The sequence below is a fragment of the Calonectris borealis genome, chromosome 7 (genome assembly GCF_964195595.1).
Source record: "Calonectris borealis chromosome 7, bCalBor7.hap1.2, whole genome shotgun sequence".
Classification (NCBI taxonomy): domain Eukaryota; kingdom Metazoa; phylum Chordata; class Aves; order Procellariiformes; family Procellariidae; genus Calonectris; species Calonectris borealis.
The window spans coordinates 41,260,719-41,276,770 of NC_134318.1; the positions used below are offsets into that span (position 1 = coordinate 41,260,719).

The 16,052-nt window shown below is 41.2% G+C and overlaps 1 protein-coding gene across 1 annotated transcript in view; it reads right to left on the minus strand.

Moving 5' to 3' along the window:
* Nucleotides 1-7,290, minus strand: part of C7H10orf90 (chromosome 7 C10orf90 homolog) — a 67,981-nt gene extending 60,691 nt beyond the window's left edge. Inside the window, exon 1 of the mRNA XM_075155489.1 lies at nucleotides 7,066-7,290. Coding sequence (XP_075011590.1) covers nucleotides 7,066-7,231 — 166 coding nt within the window. The 5' untranslated portion in view covers nucleotides 7,232-7,290. The remainder of the gene's footprint in view (nucleotides 1-7,065) is intronic.
* Between the last annotated feature and the right edge of the window lie 8,762 nt (nucleotides 7,291-16,052).

Consider the following 16,052-nt stretch of genomic DNA (forward strand, 5'->3'; position numbering starts at 1 on the left):
GCCATGCTACGCACTCACCTTTTCACCAAGCAACGGCTGTAACCCCTAGGCAGTTCTCCGTTTGCATTATGACAATTTAATTTCAAGGAGAGGACAGGGCACGGCTGAACTGGCGATGCTCAGCACCCGCCAAGCGCTGAACGCTCACACGCCGTGTGCTTGGCCCTGTACACATGGGCGGGTGCTGCGTGCGTGATACGTTTCTTTACACCTACATCCAGCATTGTTTGCAAGAGTCATTTCTGTGCCTGGAAGATTTTTATAAAAGAAGCCATAGCAACCCTCCTAAATCTACTGGAGCAGCAGTTAACAATTTGCTGTGTCCATTCTGGTACGCAGCTTTTTCTTTTCTCCCGTTAAGTTCTGTATCTCCATCCAACTATTTTATTCTATATGGAAAGGATTGTATGAGAGATATATCCACAATGCACTCTATGGTATATCATACTCAGTTTGACAATGCACATTGTATTATCCACATCCAATTCTAGAGGTAGAAAGTGAGAATGAAATCACATTGCTTCAGTTCCTTTTTTAAAATTGTGCTGAGAAATTTTGTGCTGTTATCTGCAGGTTAGCGCGGAACCTCACTGCAGACTGCTTTTCTGGTTTTGCAATAGTGCACAATATTATTACCGAAGGTGAGCACCCGCCTTCAATTTAATGGGTGTCTCATTTTCATTCACTCAGTCACATGAGCAAAAAGGTGGTTGAACGAAATTTTAGCAAAGTGAGAGCCAGCCACGTAGCTGTTGATTAAACCTTGTTTTCAGTATAATTTAGCCTAAAAGCGATCTGTTAACAAAAGCTGACTGCACAGGAAAAGAGTACCCTCCTTCTGTGAGACTTTGCAGGGGAACTTTACCTGTTAAAACCTGATAATATTGAAAAAAAAAATTTTAAAAATTCATTTTAAATGCATTTCCAAAATAGCCCTCTCTACGCACAAGAGCTATGGGTAGGATTGATTTACACATATGCAATCCTCTGACAGCTGTGAATGTATTTGTTTCATCTACGTGGCTGAAATGCTGGATGTGAGGAGAGCTGTACCAGCACTGCTGGTGACACGGGGGGCAGAGCGGGCTCCTTCTCAGCATCCGAGAAGCAGCAGCTGGCGGTTTCAGAAGGGACAGTAGGCAGAAGAGTTGCAGAGAGTAGCTGTCCACGTGCGGCCATGGGCTCTGCCCTGCCCTCGCTTCCCCACGGGGACTTCCGAGCCAAGCCATGCAAGATATCTCCCCAACCTGCCCTGTTGTTGTGTACTCGACCTCCCAACTTTATTTTACATGAAAGCAGCACTAAGAGACACTAGAGGTCTCGATCAATAGAAGTATAAAAATAAACGCAATCAATGAAATTCCAACAGATAGATAGATTTGAAACACAATCCCAGAGGTGCTCCACACCACCCAGGAGGGCTGCGGCTAGCGTTACCTGCTGCTCAGTCTTCTGATGTCAAAAACACTTCTTTTTTTTCCCATATGTTTATCCTGGGCTATACTACAAATACAAGGGAAATTGTATCTATATTCTCTTGACTCAATTCTTCATCTTCCAATAACTGGCAATAGGTAATTTTGTCACCGTTTATTGTATGTTTGTTCTGCACCATTACGTCCTCTGTTCCTTACAAAGCCTGCGTTGATGATCTTTAATCATCAGGAAAGGTTTATATAAAGGAAGCGAAGACGTATTTTTAGTTGTTTGTGATACATCCCTAGGCAGGACCCTAATTATTAATGGTAACACACTGTCAACAAGTCAGCATACAACACTTAGCAAGAGGCTGTGTATACTTTGCAGGGAGTGGAGGAAAGATCATGCATGTTCAAAATAGATAGTGGTCATCGCCGTGTGCCCGACAGTAGTTTACGCTGGATTTTCCCAGTTGCTCCTGGTGGACTGTCAGGTGTCAGACAGTGCCACCGGAGGGGGTCGCAACGGTAATTCCATGGCGAGAACAAAGCTCTCGGAAATGCGTAGCCAAGAAATGTGAAAACAACAAAAATGACAAAGTGGTTGCTAAGAAAAACATCGCAGTATTATTCAGAGTAATTCATGCAGATCACTTGATTTTGACAGCAACTGAAAAGGTTTTGTAAGATTCACCCACAACTGAAGTTAATATCTTACCAGTAATAGATTAACTCTTTTATCAACTCAGGAAACAATTAAAGACTTGGTTGAAAGATAACGTTTCTCTCTAGGGCCACTGATGCCTCAAACCATGTAAATATCAAAGAGTTTCCAACAGTTGTTCATTACCCTAACAGTTAGAGGGAGACTCCAGTGTCTAATAATATTCCTAATGTAGCTTCTCTGAACATAAGCAAATTATACTAAAAAAATCAAACGGTTTAACCTTTGAAAGCATACCATCATTCACTGCTCATAATGCTAGAGATCATTTTGAAAGACACCACTGCCAACTAACGAATGAAAATGAACACACTCTTCGAGCTAATTGCACTCACAGCACAATACAGCAACGCGTACTAGAGACAAGTCAGTTCCTGAAGGCTGTGAAATAAAAAGTTTTCAGTGTTTTTTACTCATCTCCTATAGCTAATTCAGATCTGGAGGAGATGCTTCGTTTGTCAGCCATGGCTACATGACAAGGCTGTGGCATGGACCCTCAATATACTTTACAGCTTAGATTTCTTCAAATGTGGGTTATAAAAACAGTTGCTTTCTACCTGTTAGTAATTACTGTCAACCACTAGGTGACAGTTCAGTAGTTGTCATTTAAATATATTAAGGCTGACATTCAGGTTCAGAACGTCCCTTTCTGTAGCTCTGAATGATTTCACCATCTGCAGTTCAACCGTAAGAGAGTCTGGGGTTCTCTCCTCTTGCCCCCTACCCGCTCTTCTGCTCAAGAAATCAAATCTTCCTTGGACATCACTAGGTGTCACTACTGGGTGCAGACAAAACAAAAACTGCTCAGGAGCTCGGCTAATTCCTGAGCTGATTATCCCACCAGGAGGAAGAAATGCACTTTCCCAAAGAACTACGCAATTCAAAACTTGAGGATGAATCTTTCGTGCATGAATTTTACACGCCATGGGAAGTGTGACTGACGTGTTACACCATCACACAACCGTGATTAATGCATGCTGCACATCACTGATTGTCATCTGAGACAGGTTTGGGCCTGGGACCACACACATAGGTTTGAGCGTGACTGTCCTCTGCTCACCTCTCCCTCTCTGGAGAGACACAGAGACAGAAATGTCACATGAAACAAGAGCAATGTTGTATGAAAGAAGAAACAGTCTTGAAACATGCCCTGGGGAGATACCAGCTTGGGGTTGGGCTGGACTGCAAAGAGGGTAAGGACTGCTGCTGCTCCGGGCCTGGCTGCTCTCAGACACAGAACGGGATTTGCAGCAAAGGAACAGATGGAGAAGAAGTGAAAACCTTTGTTATAAGAAGTTCATATGCATTGCAGTTTTACCTATGCTGTTGCCCTATTTAACATGTGTAGTCATACCAGCTCAGCTTTTCCACTTAGAAGCCACTAGGCAGCTAGTAATAAAAGCATGTAATTGAGGTAGCTGTGTTGGTTTAGTCTTTTGTTAAGGCTAAAGACCAAAGTGAGTCATTCACAATGTCTTGTGGTTCCCTTCCGCTGGGGACTGGTTCCCGGTCACACATGTGGCACTGCTGTCCCCAAGGCCCTACACACAACAAACGTGGCAAATCCCACCACGAGGACATGCTGAACCACAGGACACATCTCCTGCTCCAGGCTTTGCTCCGTAGCCAGTGACCACATCGTGCTATGTTAGCTGAGGTTTCCTACGTGGCTCTGACCTGGAGGACCAATAAAGTAAGTGGCTGACGTTCAGCCAGCGCTCGGCTTTCCCAGGGCCACGCTCCCAGACCTTGCTCAACCTGCACGCTGTGCGGGCTGCAAGCTGGCTTTTCCAGTCTTTCTGCTTTGTCTGACACAGGCTCCCAAAGAGCTGCAAAACAACAGCTAGAAAATTTCCTCTACCCGTACTTTAAAACTTGCCTTTTATTTTGTGTACTACTTGGGCTTAGAACTGGAGGTCGGTATTGTTTCAAATATCTTATTCCAACTTAACTACCATTTATACAAGCTTTGCAATGGAAGCCCCAAGTAGGAAACTTCAGCACGCTTCCACGTTGATACAGCAAAGTCCATTAACCCTAGCAATGCCACAATGCAAAGGCCACAGTGCGCTGCCTTTGTGTCACTGACCCCAAAAAGCAGCAAAATACATCTCACACAAAGGAGGGAATGCTGCCAAACCACGAAGAACCTGCTCTTCCCATGGCTGGCAGCATGCACACCCATCGCTTTGCTCTCACAGAGCTTCTAACCTGGGCAAATAGTGGAGACTATGCATCCCCCTGCCCTCTGACTTGGGTGGGAAGGAACGGGACAGGGGCATCCTCTAATGAAGAGAGACACGAGAATGACACGTCAGTGATTACAGAAAACACCTCTCACTGTACATAGTTTGTATGCACAAAGAAAAAAACCCAGGCTGTTCCAAATGGCCACACACGTAATTTTTGACACAAAATGAGCCGAACCATTCTAAGGCACTTTTTCTGGCAAAATTTTAAAGACTTTTCAATAAATTTGCCCAGAACAGCCATGTAGCCTCAGCTTTAAACTGTTTCATATAATATCTCTGTGCAAATAGATACTAACAATATAGCAGACCTCATTTGCAAATACAAAACACCAAAATCTTTGCCATGTATTGAAGCTGAGTAAAGAATAATCAGTTCATTCTTGATATCTCAATGCAACCAACAAAAAGCCAACAGGTACTTAATACCAACCTCACTTAACTGTAAGTTTTGTGTACCATCTGGAACCGTCATCCACTGCATTTTCACTTCATTTCTATTTTGGCTCCTTCAGGGTGCACGCAAGCGAATATTTCCACAGAAGAAGCACCTTGACACAGCAATGTCTGCAATGGTTATAGGGTGACGTTCACATCCACACTACCACTGCTGGCATCCAGCACGAGCACAGGTTAATGGCTTGCAGAGCACCAGGAACAGTTCATGACTATTTATACTTCTCAACCCCATTGTAGCAAAAGCTTTTAAGTAATTAGTTTTCCCTCATTAACAGATGCACTGCCTGGGGAAGGGCACACAGGTGCTCCCAAGACCCATCCTGGATTACAGGGCAGCAGCGTATGGTCTTGGAGTGGAAAGCTCAGAAGTGCCAAGCTGGGCTGATGAGGAGGGCAACACAACCACAACATTTATACAAATGCATTATTCCCAAGTCAGAACTGCAGGTGTTATTTTGGCAAGATCAGAGACCACAACAGCAATAAAAATATTCAAAGGACGTTAGCACAAACCCCATGTATTTCAATCAGAAAGATGAACAATATTTATCAACATCACTTTCATGGAGACCCAAATGTACTTTATGAGACATCAGGTCTCACAGTGATTTTTTGCTAAAGTTGCATCCTGTCCTAAAAGAAGCAAAGTTTATACACCTCATGTACCAAAAAGTAATCTACAAACACAGTCAACAGGGTGGGTAGTGCTATTCCACTGCAAGCACATCTCTAATAAAACATGTGGGGTTTGTACCTTCTTACTGACACATCTAATACATTTTTCCATTTTTCTCTTTTATACTTTTAGTAGAAAAACAGACATTTGGTAAATTCTAATTTAATATTATCACTAATGCATTCAAACACATCACTAAAAACTGTGTTGCTAAAATTACATTGCAGAAAAAACAGGTAAAACAGACACTGTTATCTCCTTGAAAAATATGGGCCTTATGCTATAGCACCTACTGATGTGAGTCTGTTGAAACCAACAGGATTACTTTCTTACAAGAATAAGGATTACTCCCGTGATTAAGCAGTGCAGGGTTACATCCATTGTTTGCATATCTCCTGTTATTTACATATCCCTATTTTCACTTCTTGTTTTTTTCTTAAAACACAGGGCATTTAATTACTGTTAGCACTAGATATCGTTATGCTTTGCTTTCATCCCTTCAAAATTTGGCTGTCTTTTGGATGTCAAATAAAATGCTTTTATGATCAAAACAAAGAAAACAAAGCAGAAGCAGCAGAATCTGGACTATGTAATTAAAAACAAACAAATAAAAAGAGGGAGAGCTTGTTATCCACAATCAAAACTTACTCATGATTCCTTTCATATTCATGCTCCTATCCATGGCCTCTGCTCTTGGGAGCTGACTATTTATATCTATTTTTCAACTGTGCCAAGTAGTGAGCTACCTGAGAGTTCTCAGGCAATGCCGATAGTATTACTACTGGAAAATAACAAAAATCAGACAAACAATTGAACCAAATGTTATAGGTAGGTGTACTGATAATGAATAATAAAGAAAAAATTTTGATGCTTTTCACCTTAAAGCATCACCTTAAAGAAGTGGTAAGACTAGCCTTAGTTCATCACTGCCATATGCTCTACTTAGAAAATAGATCTCCTTCCTATCCTTAGAAAAATTGTGTAAGTTACAAATGCTTTTCAACTATTTTATGATACAACAGAGTAGTTAATGTATGGTAAGAACGTTATGCAGGTCTCGGTTCCTGTTCCCAACCCAATCAGAAATGTATTTAGCTGAATAAAGAGCAACAACACAAGTTACACTTACAACAGGGAACCAACATTTCTTACGAAAAGTAACACACATTCCTTCAGATTCTCCAGTTTAACACTGAATTACATTCGTCTCAGTTTTGGTTGCAAGAAATCAGACCATAAATATATTCATAAATATATTTTGGTTTAGTAGGGTGCTACAGGGATATGAAAATTTAAATAATACAAGTTAATTTAAGAAGGCTCGCTTGTAACTTTAGCGTCAGTTCTGTAGATACATATTTTCTAGAGTTAAAGATAAAGATATTGCATGCCTTTTTAGGCTTCTTTAAGTCATTTGAAAAGCAAAAAGAACGCACACTGTTTTTAGAAAGACTGGTAAAACACTGCATGTTACAGTTACCGTAAACTGAGCAGAGCTTACAGCAGATTCAGAAAACGTCAAAAGTTGCACAAACTTACCGAAGCACCCTGTTTTCTTCCAAGAAGAGCAGTTTATGGTCAAGTACATTTGAGTTACAAAAGACTGCGTTTCCCGGGTCCATTTTGCATAAGGCTTAACCTGAAAATCCACCCGACTGTGTCGGGCGCAGCGGAGGCGCGGAGCTTTTCCCTCTCCAGAAGGCATGTCGGTGCTCTCCGGAGACGCGCGACGGCCCGAGCGCGGCCGGGCCAGCCGCCACTTGTTGCAATGGTAACAGGAAAAGCCAGGATCTGCCTGCTCAGGCTGCAAGGGCATGAATAATTCATGCCTTCCACCTCCCCGCATTAGCATGCCGCTCAGGCAACGCCAATGAAGCAATTCATTTTGTCCTTTGTCTTCAGGAAAAGCTTGCTGGATTAATGAGGGTTATCTGTGATGATAAAACCTGGGCCTGCTGATTTATTTAGTCTGATTGGTTAGAATTTGTGTCCCTAAATGCAGGTTTTTACAGCCAGAATATAAATTCAGTTGTGCATCCCCAACCTTAGGCAGGCAGGTGTGGGTTGTTTGGCTACAGCAGCGATATCTGGCTACAGCCCATGAATGTTTCATTTTCTTGACTTAAATATTGAAGCTGGGCTCTTTGTTTTTGAGTGCTTCTTGAGGAAAGTTAAGAGGAAATCTCCAAGTACGCTGCTCGCACGTGGTTTTGCACATATTTCTGTAATGACCTCTTGGACTGCTAAATAGCTAACACCTGGCTTCCAAATTGTTTGCATTGTAAGTACAAGATATGGGGAAAAAAAAAACCTGCAATGAAAACCAGCAAATTTATAATTTACTTTAAAAAAAAAAAGTCATACATTGCAGTGTTATTTTTAAAATAGGGTTTTGAAGGTGATATTTTTCCTGTGATATTTTAATTTTTATTTAAAGTTTTTTAAATAATTAGCGGTAGCACTATTCCTCAATGTTTACCATCTAGAAGTCTACAATAACTGAAAACAATAGCAATAAAATAATCATAATTCTGATTAATTGATCACAAAACTAATAATTGAACACAATGAAGGATTTTTTTAATCAATTACCTGTGTAGTTATATAATGCATTATAGGTATGTATAAACACAGATTTTACCATTTTATCTGATACTGCCAAGAGCAGCACTGGAATATTGTATTAGTTCTGGTATCCATATTCTAAATAGGACATGGGCAAATAAGAGAGCGTAGAAAATAGCTGCAGAAATTATTTGAACTCGCTAAGGAAACAGGTCTTAAAAATATGTGATTCAAGCTGGTTTGCGGTCAAAAAGGATATTGAGAGTTAACTCGACTATGGTGTACAAAGGGCTTTACAAGGAGAAAATACCTAGAATAGAAGTACTTCTGAGGTACATATTTCTAACGGAGAAGGTGATTACCTACTACAAAAGTCTACTGAGTACACTAGTGACCTCCACATTTCCTAGATACCTTTCTAGAAGACATGCTTTTGCCAAACAAATTACAAAAAGTTATAGGACTCAGAACAGGCATAAACACTTACTTAAAATGCAGAGAATGTTAGAACAAATTCCTTAAAATCCTCTTAGCTTTGTATTGTGTTCATGTAGTTCATTGAAGTCTACAGGACATATCTTCTTATCAGTTGAGTACAGTGATTTCGATAATCTTTAAATAAAAAAAATTTTGCATTGATTTCAAGATTTCATCCAGAGAACCACCACATTGCAATGCAAATTAGGCTGAGGAATATTTCATGGCAGACTTCATAATGTTTGCTGCTGAGCCTTTCTTAGAACAACCCAGGTGGACACACTTTTTGTCCCACCATTTTCTCATCAATCCAGTTAAGACAAGAAAGAAAAACAACTTGGAACACGAGAATATGAAATCATTTGATTTTGCCTGAGATATTCTAAGTAAAGCTTGTTTCTGCCTCTGACATTCTTATTCTAGACTGGTTTAGACTGAGAAAAAGACAACTTTATTCAGTGTTTGATGTAGATGGGATTGAATGACTTTCAAGACTTTAATCACCATCTTAAAACTGCAGCAGGGACAGAAATGTTTGTGATAATCGCTAGATTTTGGCACAAACTAGAACTTGCTGTTTCTTCCAGATTGCAGGTGCAGTAGGGTTTCAAGGTGGTGATTACAGAGATCACTGCTGAGGTCACCCCCTCCTATGGTGGACTTCTAACAATGGCCAAATAATCTATTTTCACCTAAAATAATGCTATTTCTTCACCTGCACTAAATGTTGAAATTGTCCTTTAGGATGTGTGCAACACTAAAGGAAAGGTTAGGCAGAAAAGGAGAAGATAGCCAGACAGATACTGGCCAACTCAGTCCTGGGAAACATTTCCCCGCAGGATGTACCGAGACCGAATTGGCTCTTCATTCTATATATATAATGATATCTCTGGCTGCAGCTGTGCGAGGAGATTATGCAGGTCGATACCAGCAGAACAGCTTCAGCAATGAAGTTGGCATGTCCTGCAACTTCTCTAGAGGTCTCCAGGTAGATGGTGAAGAGGAATGAGTGCAAGAGGTACAGAGAAGGAAAAGGGAATAGCTGTCTATTGGTGGTGCTTAGGGACATGGTTTAGTGGTGGACTTGGCAGTACTAGGTTAACGGTTGGACTTGAGGATCTTAAAGGTCTTTTCCAACCTAAAGGATTCTATAATTCTATGATTCTATGCCATGAGAGTTTTGCCTGAAAAATTGATTGACACAGTTGTAGCTCAGACTACCTATTCAGCCAATGTCGCGTATGCAAGTCAGTGACAAATTATGGTTGTCTGTGCTTGGAAGCTACAGAAATGTTGAGTAGCATGAGCAGGAAGGTGGGGTTCCTATCCATTACCATCAAAATATCATCTTTTACTGCTGTTGACAGTTTAATAGCTACTTCTGTATGTTGGAGAGCATTGTGAAGTTCTGCCACTATATTATTAACCTAGGCTGGAACTTTCCTGCAAATGCAGAGCAAATAACCACACAAATGCTGCTTCTGAAATAGTTCACGATTAAAGGTGTGCTGTTCACAATGCGAATAGTATCTCCCTAACTGCATTTCAGGAGGACTTAATAGCTCTTTAACCCCCAATTGCGTTATCATATATTTTTTCAGATCAAATTGATTCCATTCCATTTTAAACATCCAAATGACGGCACTCAGTTCAAATCAAGCATTTTTAATTCCATTTGTTTCCTCTAGGCAGCTGAGATGGGATGCGGATATGGGGGAGCTACGCAGCCTCCCGCTGACCTGTGAGATACAGTGCGTAATGCTCCAGCGGTGACTATCAGTCAGAGCTACATCCCTTTAGTAAATCTCCACTGCTTATAAAAAAATGCCTTTGTGCAAAGTTGCATCCATGTATGTAATTACTTGAAATCATTCCTAGAATATACTAAGTTGCATCGTACCTTTGAAATGGTTTGCACGGCCCCAATCTGTCACAGTTCAAAGAAGTCATGTATAATATCATACAGATTAAGCGTATTGTGTAGCTAGGGAGGGACAGGGTGATGATGTGACTACGGAAAAGATTTGGGATTCAGGAGATCGGAGTGTGACTGTCTATCGATACCTTTAAATTCGCTATCACTGTAGTATCCGGTTTCTGTCAAGGTATTGCAGAAAATCAGTGAGATGCATCTAGCAGGTTAGTGAATCAATTCTCTGCTCTGCCCATGGGCTGACCCTTCCCTGTCGGCTGTCTTTCAGTGTGTCACCTCAGTTATTTGGCTTTTTTTTGTTGTTGTTCCTTGGCACCATCGGCAGGCCACGTGTTCCCTGCCGAAAGGCCTGTCTACGGCTGCCACCTACCCAAGGTGGCACCTCTCCAAGGTGATCAAGCTGGCTTCGGGATGAGACACTGAATGGTGGCTCTTCTGGCACGTGGCACCAGGAGGGGCAAAGCTCCAGGACGATCAAGGACAACACCATTAACCAGCCCTGGAGAGCCCTGGTAATGGGGTGGCAGACTTGCCAAAGCCAGGGTTATGCATTCTGCTGTGACATTATTCCCCATCTGTTTTTCTGAAGTACCAGAAAAACAAAGCATTACAAAAATGTCAAGCTGTGAAAAGAAAAGTCAAAAGCCAGAAAATTCAAAGTTAATGCTGATTCTTTAACTCAAGCCATTAACTCAGAGGCATGCCTGAAGTCTGGGCAGGAGCCTTAGCTGAACTCGTGCTGGTTTGTGTAACGGGCTGAGGCTTCCCACGTCCGAGGGGGCACCGATTCGTACAGGAATATGGGAGGGGAACAGGGACGGGCTGAGTTAAGAGGCTGGTATGGGGAAAAAGAGGGGCAATCAAGAGACAGCTTTCCTAAGAAATTAGGTAGGGGAAAGGAGGTGAGAGAAGAGATAAGCTCATCCCAGAGACTGGCAGAAAAAGAAAGATTAAGGACACTGACAAATGAGAAACCCAAGAGAGAAGACATGAGTTAAAAGGTGGCCAGGGAAAGAAAGACGTTCAGACAGGAAAGATAGGGAATAATTGTGAAAAAAAAACCACAGAGAGCGAGAGCAGAGCGACTTGGATAGGGGTCTGGTATCGATCTGGCACAAAGATGGGAACTGGAGTGAAAATGAAAGGAGGACAACGATCTCTCAGAGGGGAAGAAATGTAATTAGGACTGTGAGAGACTGAAGAAGAAAAATAAAGAGGTAAAAAAAAGCTCACATTTGGTGAGGTGGACAGAAGAATCAGGGCATATTAGATTTGTTCCTCTTTGGTAACCGGGGTGGGACTGGATTCAAGTCTCCATTCCTCCCTCTGCCCAGGACGCTTCGCATATTGGTCCTGCTAGCTGAGTCCTATCCTTAATTTCTGCTTATTATTTCAAAAATTCAAATTACACATAAGAAATAGAGACTAAAACAATCATAAAGGCTGCAAATGAAACACCCCAAAGTAAGGAAATACTAAAAAAACTGAAGAGGGAAGGTTTTTGCAAATCCTGTGATACATATATATATTGCTTTTCTGTTCAAGATCTTAAAGCATTTTGGCTCTTTGAAAATACACACAGCTGGATACTTACATTTAATTAAATAGTTTTTAAGATAATGACAAAAGCAGCTTCAACATAATTCACAATTAAAAGCAATCAAACCCAAAATTCAAAATTGCTCTTATTCAAATATCTACCATCAGCAATAGCCTATATAGTTTTCAATGAAATGGGAGTCATAAAACTACATTCCAGAGTTTACAGTTGTAATAAGTACAGATTTATGGGCAATAAAGAAGTATCTATGTGTACCTTCTTGTGCTTCTCATTTATTAGGCTAAAGCTGAGACATCCCCAAAAATGTCTTTAATTAGTTTAAGCACTTAATTTAACAAAACAAGCAGTTTAAACAAATACAAACTACTATTCTCCAGCCACCATATACATGAATTAACTATTATTTTTGCAAGATTAATAAAGTCACAGGTGATTTTATAACAACCTAATTAAAGCATAATTTAAACCTAAGACCAAGGATGTTTTTGCATCAGCACTGAGTCAAGGGAAAGAAAATATTATCTGTTAATAAATACCATAGTACTGTTTTTGTATAATTCCTCTACGTTTGTAATGTGTATGAAGACACTTTAGAAAGCAAGTTGTTTTGCTTATAAAGACATGCCATAAAAGTACTTGTGTAATTTTTCCCTTGAATAAACAAGAACATATTTTCTGTTCCATCATGTAATCCATGCATTAAGGAAGAACAGCGCAATTTCAAAATAATTAGAAAGTCAGGAAAAAATACTGATAAGTGGACTGAGGGGATAGTTTGCTGGCTCACATTTCAGATGCATTACATAAAGTGGCTAAATATTTGCATGGAGTGTAATTAACTTTTTTTTCCCCCCTATAGTAGAACATGGCATTACAAAATACTGAGCACATTCAACTCCACTAAAAATCAGTAGGAAGTGAAGAGACCCAGCATTTTTCTCAGTCCAGGTCAGAGCCCTTTTGGCTGCAGTCCAGTATAGGATCTCTCGCAAGCCCCCTTTGTCACAGCAGACTCAGGCAGTGGTTTTCAAGAGATGAACATGGGCTCAGAATTCCTATTAGTGGGCCCAGCTGGGGGGCCTAAATTCCCACAGCCTTTTGTAGCCATCTCAAGAGATGAAGAAGTTTCTTTAACTTATCAATAGACAATCCCAAAATTGGATTGATGGTAAAAGAAGACGGAAGTGGCAGTGCAATTTTGCAAAATCATCAAGAAAATGTGGATAGCAGATATCTCCCTGATAAACATTCATACAGCAACAGAGAGCTGAACTGTGCATTATTGTCTTCAGCAGTTCTGTAGCAATTGTTCCCGCAATGCTTTCTTCCCATCATGTGAATACCATTATTTTAAGAATATACATAATAATTGGTAACTTCAAAAACCTTTCGCATGGATTTTAAAAATTCTAAACATTGGCGAAGTATTTTACTGCAGTTAAGAGTTACTATCCCAAAGGTCTGCTACAATGCAGGTGAAGTCTTGGCTCTTTCAGAGGCAATAGCAGATCTGCCCATGCCTTTATAGGTCACCAGCCTATACCAGAAGCCTTACTTGCCCCATCATTTTAATGCCATCCACTTGTTAGTGGATCCACTACTTAGATATGAGGGATATCTTTCTGTTACAGACCTCCACAATGCCCATCCCTATGGGCCCTCATTCTTTGTTTAATACTTATTGAATAAATCATCAATAACCACGACCTCAGCTAAAGAACAAGACTTCAGAGCTGGTGGTAGATAAGAGGCAAGAGAAGTTGCAGTTGCCTTCAGCTGCAGAAGTAGGATCTTGAGATCAGCAGCACGGGAGAGACACACACCCAATGCCTCGTCTGATGTCCACCACCAGAGACCCTGATGGCCAAGGAGGACCCTGTGGAACTGCTGGAGTGGGACAAGGAATAAGGGGTGGTGTCTCATATTAAACTTACTGTGAACTGTGTTAAAGGACAACATCATATTCACAGATACAAGAGAGAAAAAAGAAAGAGGCTTTGTTTACAAGTGTCCTTAAAACTTGGAGTGAAAAATCCCTTCCTTTTTGGTATTGAAAAATAATGCCACCTAAAGTCTTCATTGTACTTCTTTGTTATTGCAGCAGAGACTGTTATAAAGAACTGTCCATATTGCGCAGCCTGGACCATAGCAATCAGCTGCACAGAGCAACTCTTTTGTACAACAGAGACAGCCTACCGCTTAATGATTCGCTTCATGGGCAATTTGTACAAAGAAGCAGCATTTGCTTTTTTGACTCATTTTAGTTTCTCACAATGAATAGAAAAATAAATGGATGTGCCAAGTATCTAAACTGAGAAAGCGCCTGTAACGGCCTCTAGTTCCTCAAATATTTATCTCCCAAACATTTTTGAAATTTAAACATAAGCTATTGATATTAATTGGCTTCAAGTAGTAAAATAGAAATATATTCGGTAACTGGCTGTACTGTTCATGGGTCCTGATTAGCAGTAGTGCTGGACTTGGATTATCTCTTCATCGTTGTATCACCAACAAGACTATTACAGTTTTAAAGAATCCTAAACACTTAAATGAGAATAAAGAGAAGGAGATGAAGTTAACATTGCCTTTGCTTCCCAGAAGCAGTATTATCCAAGGTTGTGAAGAGACGAGTCCTACCATTAGTTCACATAATTTGATGTAAGCTCCACTGGAGTTTGAGTCAAATTCTGTGCTTTTTCCTGCATAACATTTCTAAGGTCTTTCTTAGACAACAAATGTAAGAGTTTTGCTATTTAACAGCACATTGTAAAATGTTCATATTGGTCTTGATTAACCTCTGTCTTGGACTATTAGAAATATCTCTCTGACCCTGACAAATCCCAAACCACCTCACTTATAGCCATCCTTCTTCGCAGATCATTTTCCTGGCTCATTGCTTCAGCCAAACGACTCCTCCGTTCGCAGCCCTCGGCTGGCTGCTCTTCCCGATTGCTTCAACCACAAACTGTTACAGAGAGGTTGATCCCTGCCTCTGCTCCGATACTAACACAGGCTTGGCTGCTGCTCTGTCATACCTCGCAGTTTTGAGTTGCGTTTCATGCCAGTCTTAATGGACTGAAAGGATTCCCCTCTCAAAATCTAAAAGGAGACCTGATTTTCCTCTTTCAAACCCTTCCTTAAAGGTCACATCTGCTGCGACTCCTGCCCAGAAAACACACCAAACACCTTGATAATGGTCAAGGAACTAATGTCCCAGGACAGTGCTTGTGATCCTCATGGTAACTTTGTATTTCTCTCCATTTTTGTGAGAGCCAGCCATATTTTCCCAGCTTTTACGCCGACAGTAAATTCTCTGGCACCATTACCACATTTCGGTTCCTGTTAAGTGCCTGTCCCAATAGCTGGGATGCCTGGCTGGTACTGCACTACAGATGGGACCCTGATTCTCGGTTTGGCAGCCCCCCCACCAGAAACAGATCATTTCAGACCAGATCGAGTTAATGCTTTCCCGTTCATATTTTCATGGGTTTGTTCAGGGCTCGCAAGAGAGGTCAGCAGAAGAAAAAAGTGGTACATGTGAATCAGGAGCAAGCCTTTACAATATCTATAAAATTTCTCAGTTGACTTTTAGCAAATTGTCTTCTCCACGCAGTTCACATGATCCCAGGATAATCCCAGTGGGAAGGGACTCGGCAGGGCCAGCGCCGGGGTCAGACCCGGCTGCTTGGGGCTTTCCCCCAGCGGGTCTTGAAACCTCCGAGGATGGGGACGGCACAGCCTCCCCCGGGACCGGTCCGCTGCTCCTCTGCCCTCGATCCCGGTAAATCCGCAGATGCGGGGGGTTTGCTCGGAAACACGCAGATTCGCAGCCCGAGAGGCCGCACTGATTTCTAACAGAAATCTACACCACAGACAGAAGGGGAAGAAAATCCTGTTTGCCCACTACAACTTCGGAATTGCTTAGACGATAGAATAGCACTAGATCACAATTTTAATATTACCTGTTCAGTTCTCTCATTATAGTTTAAA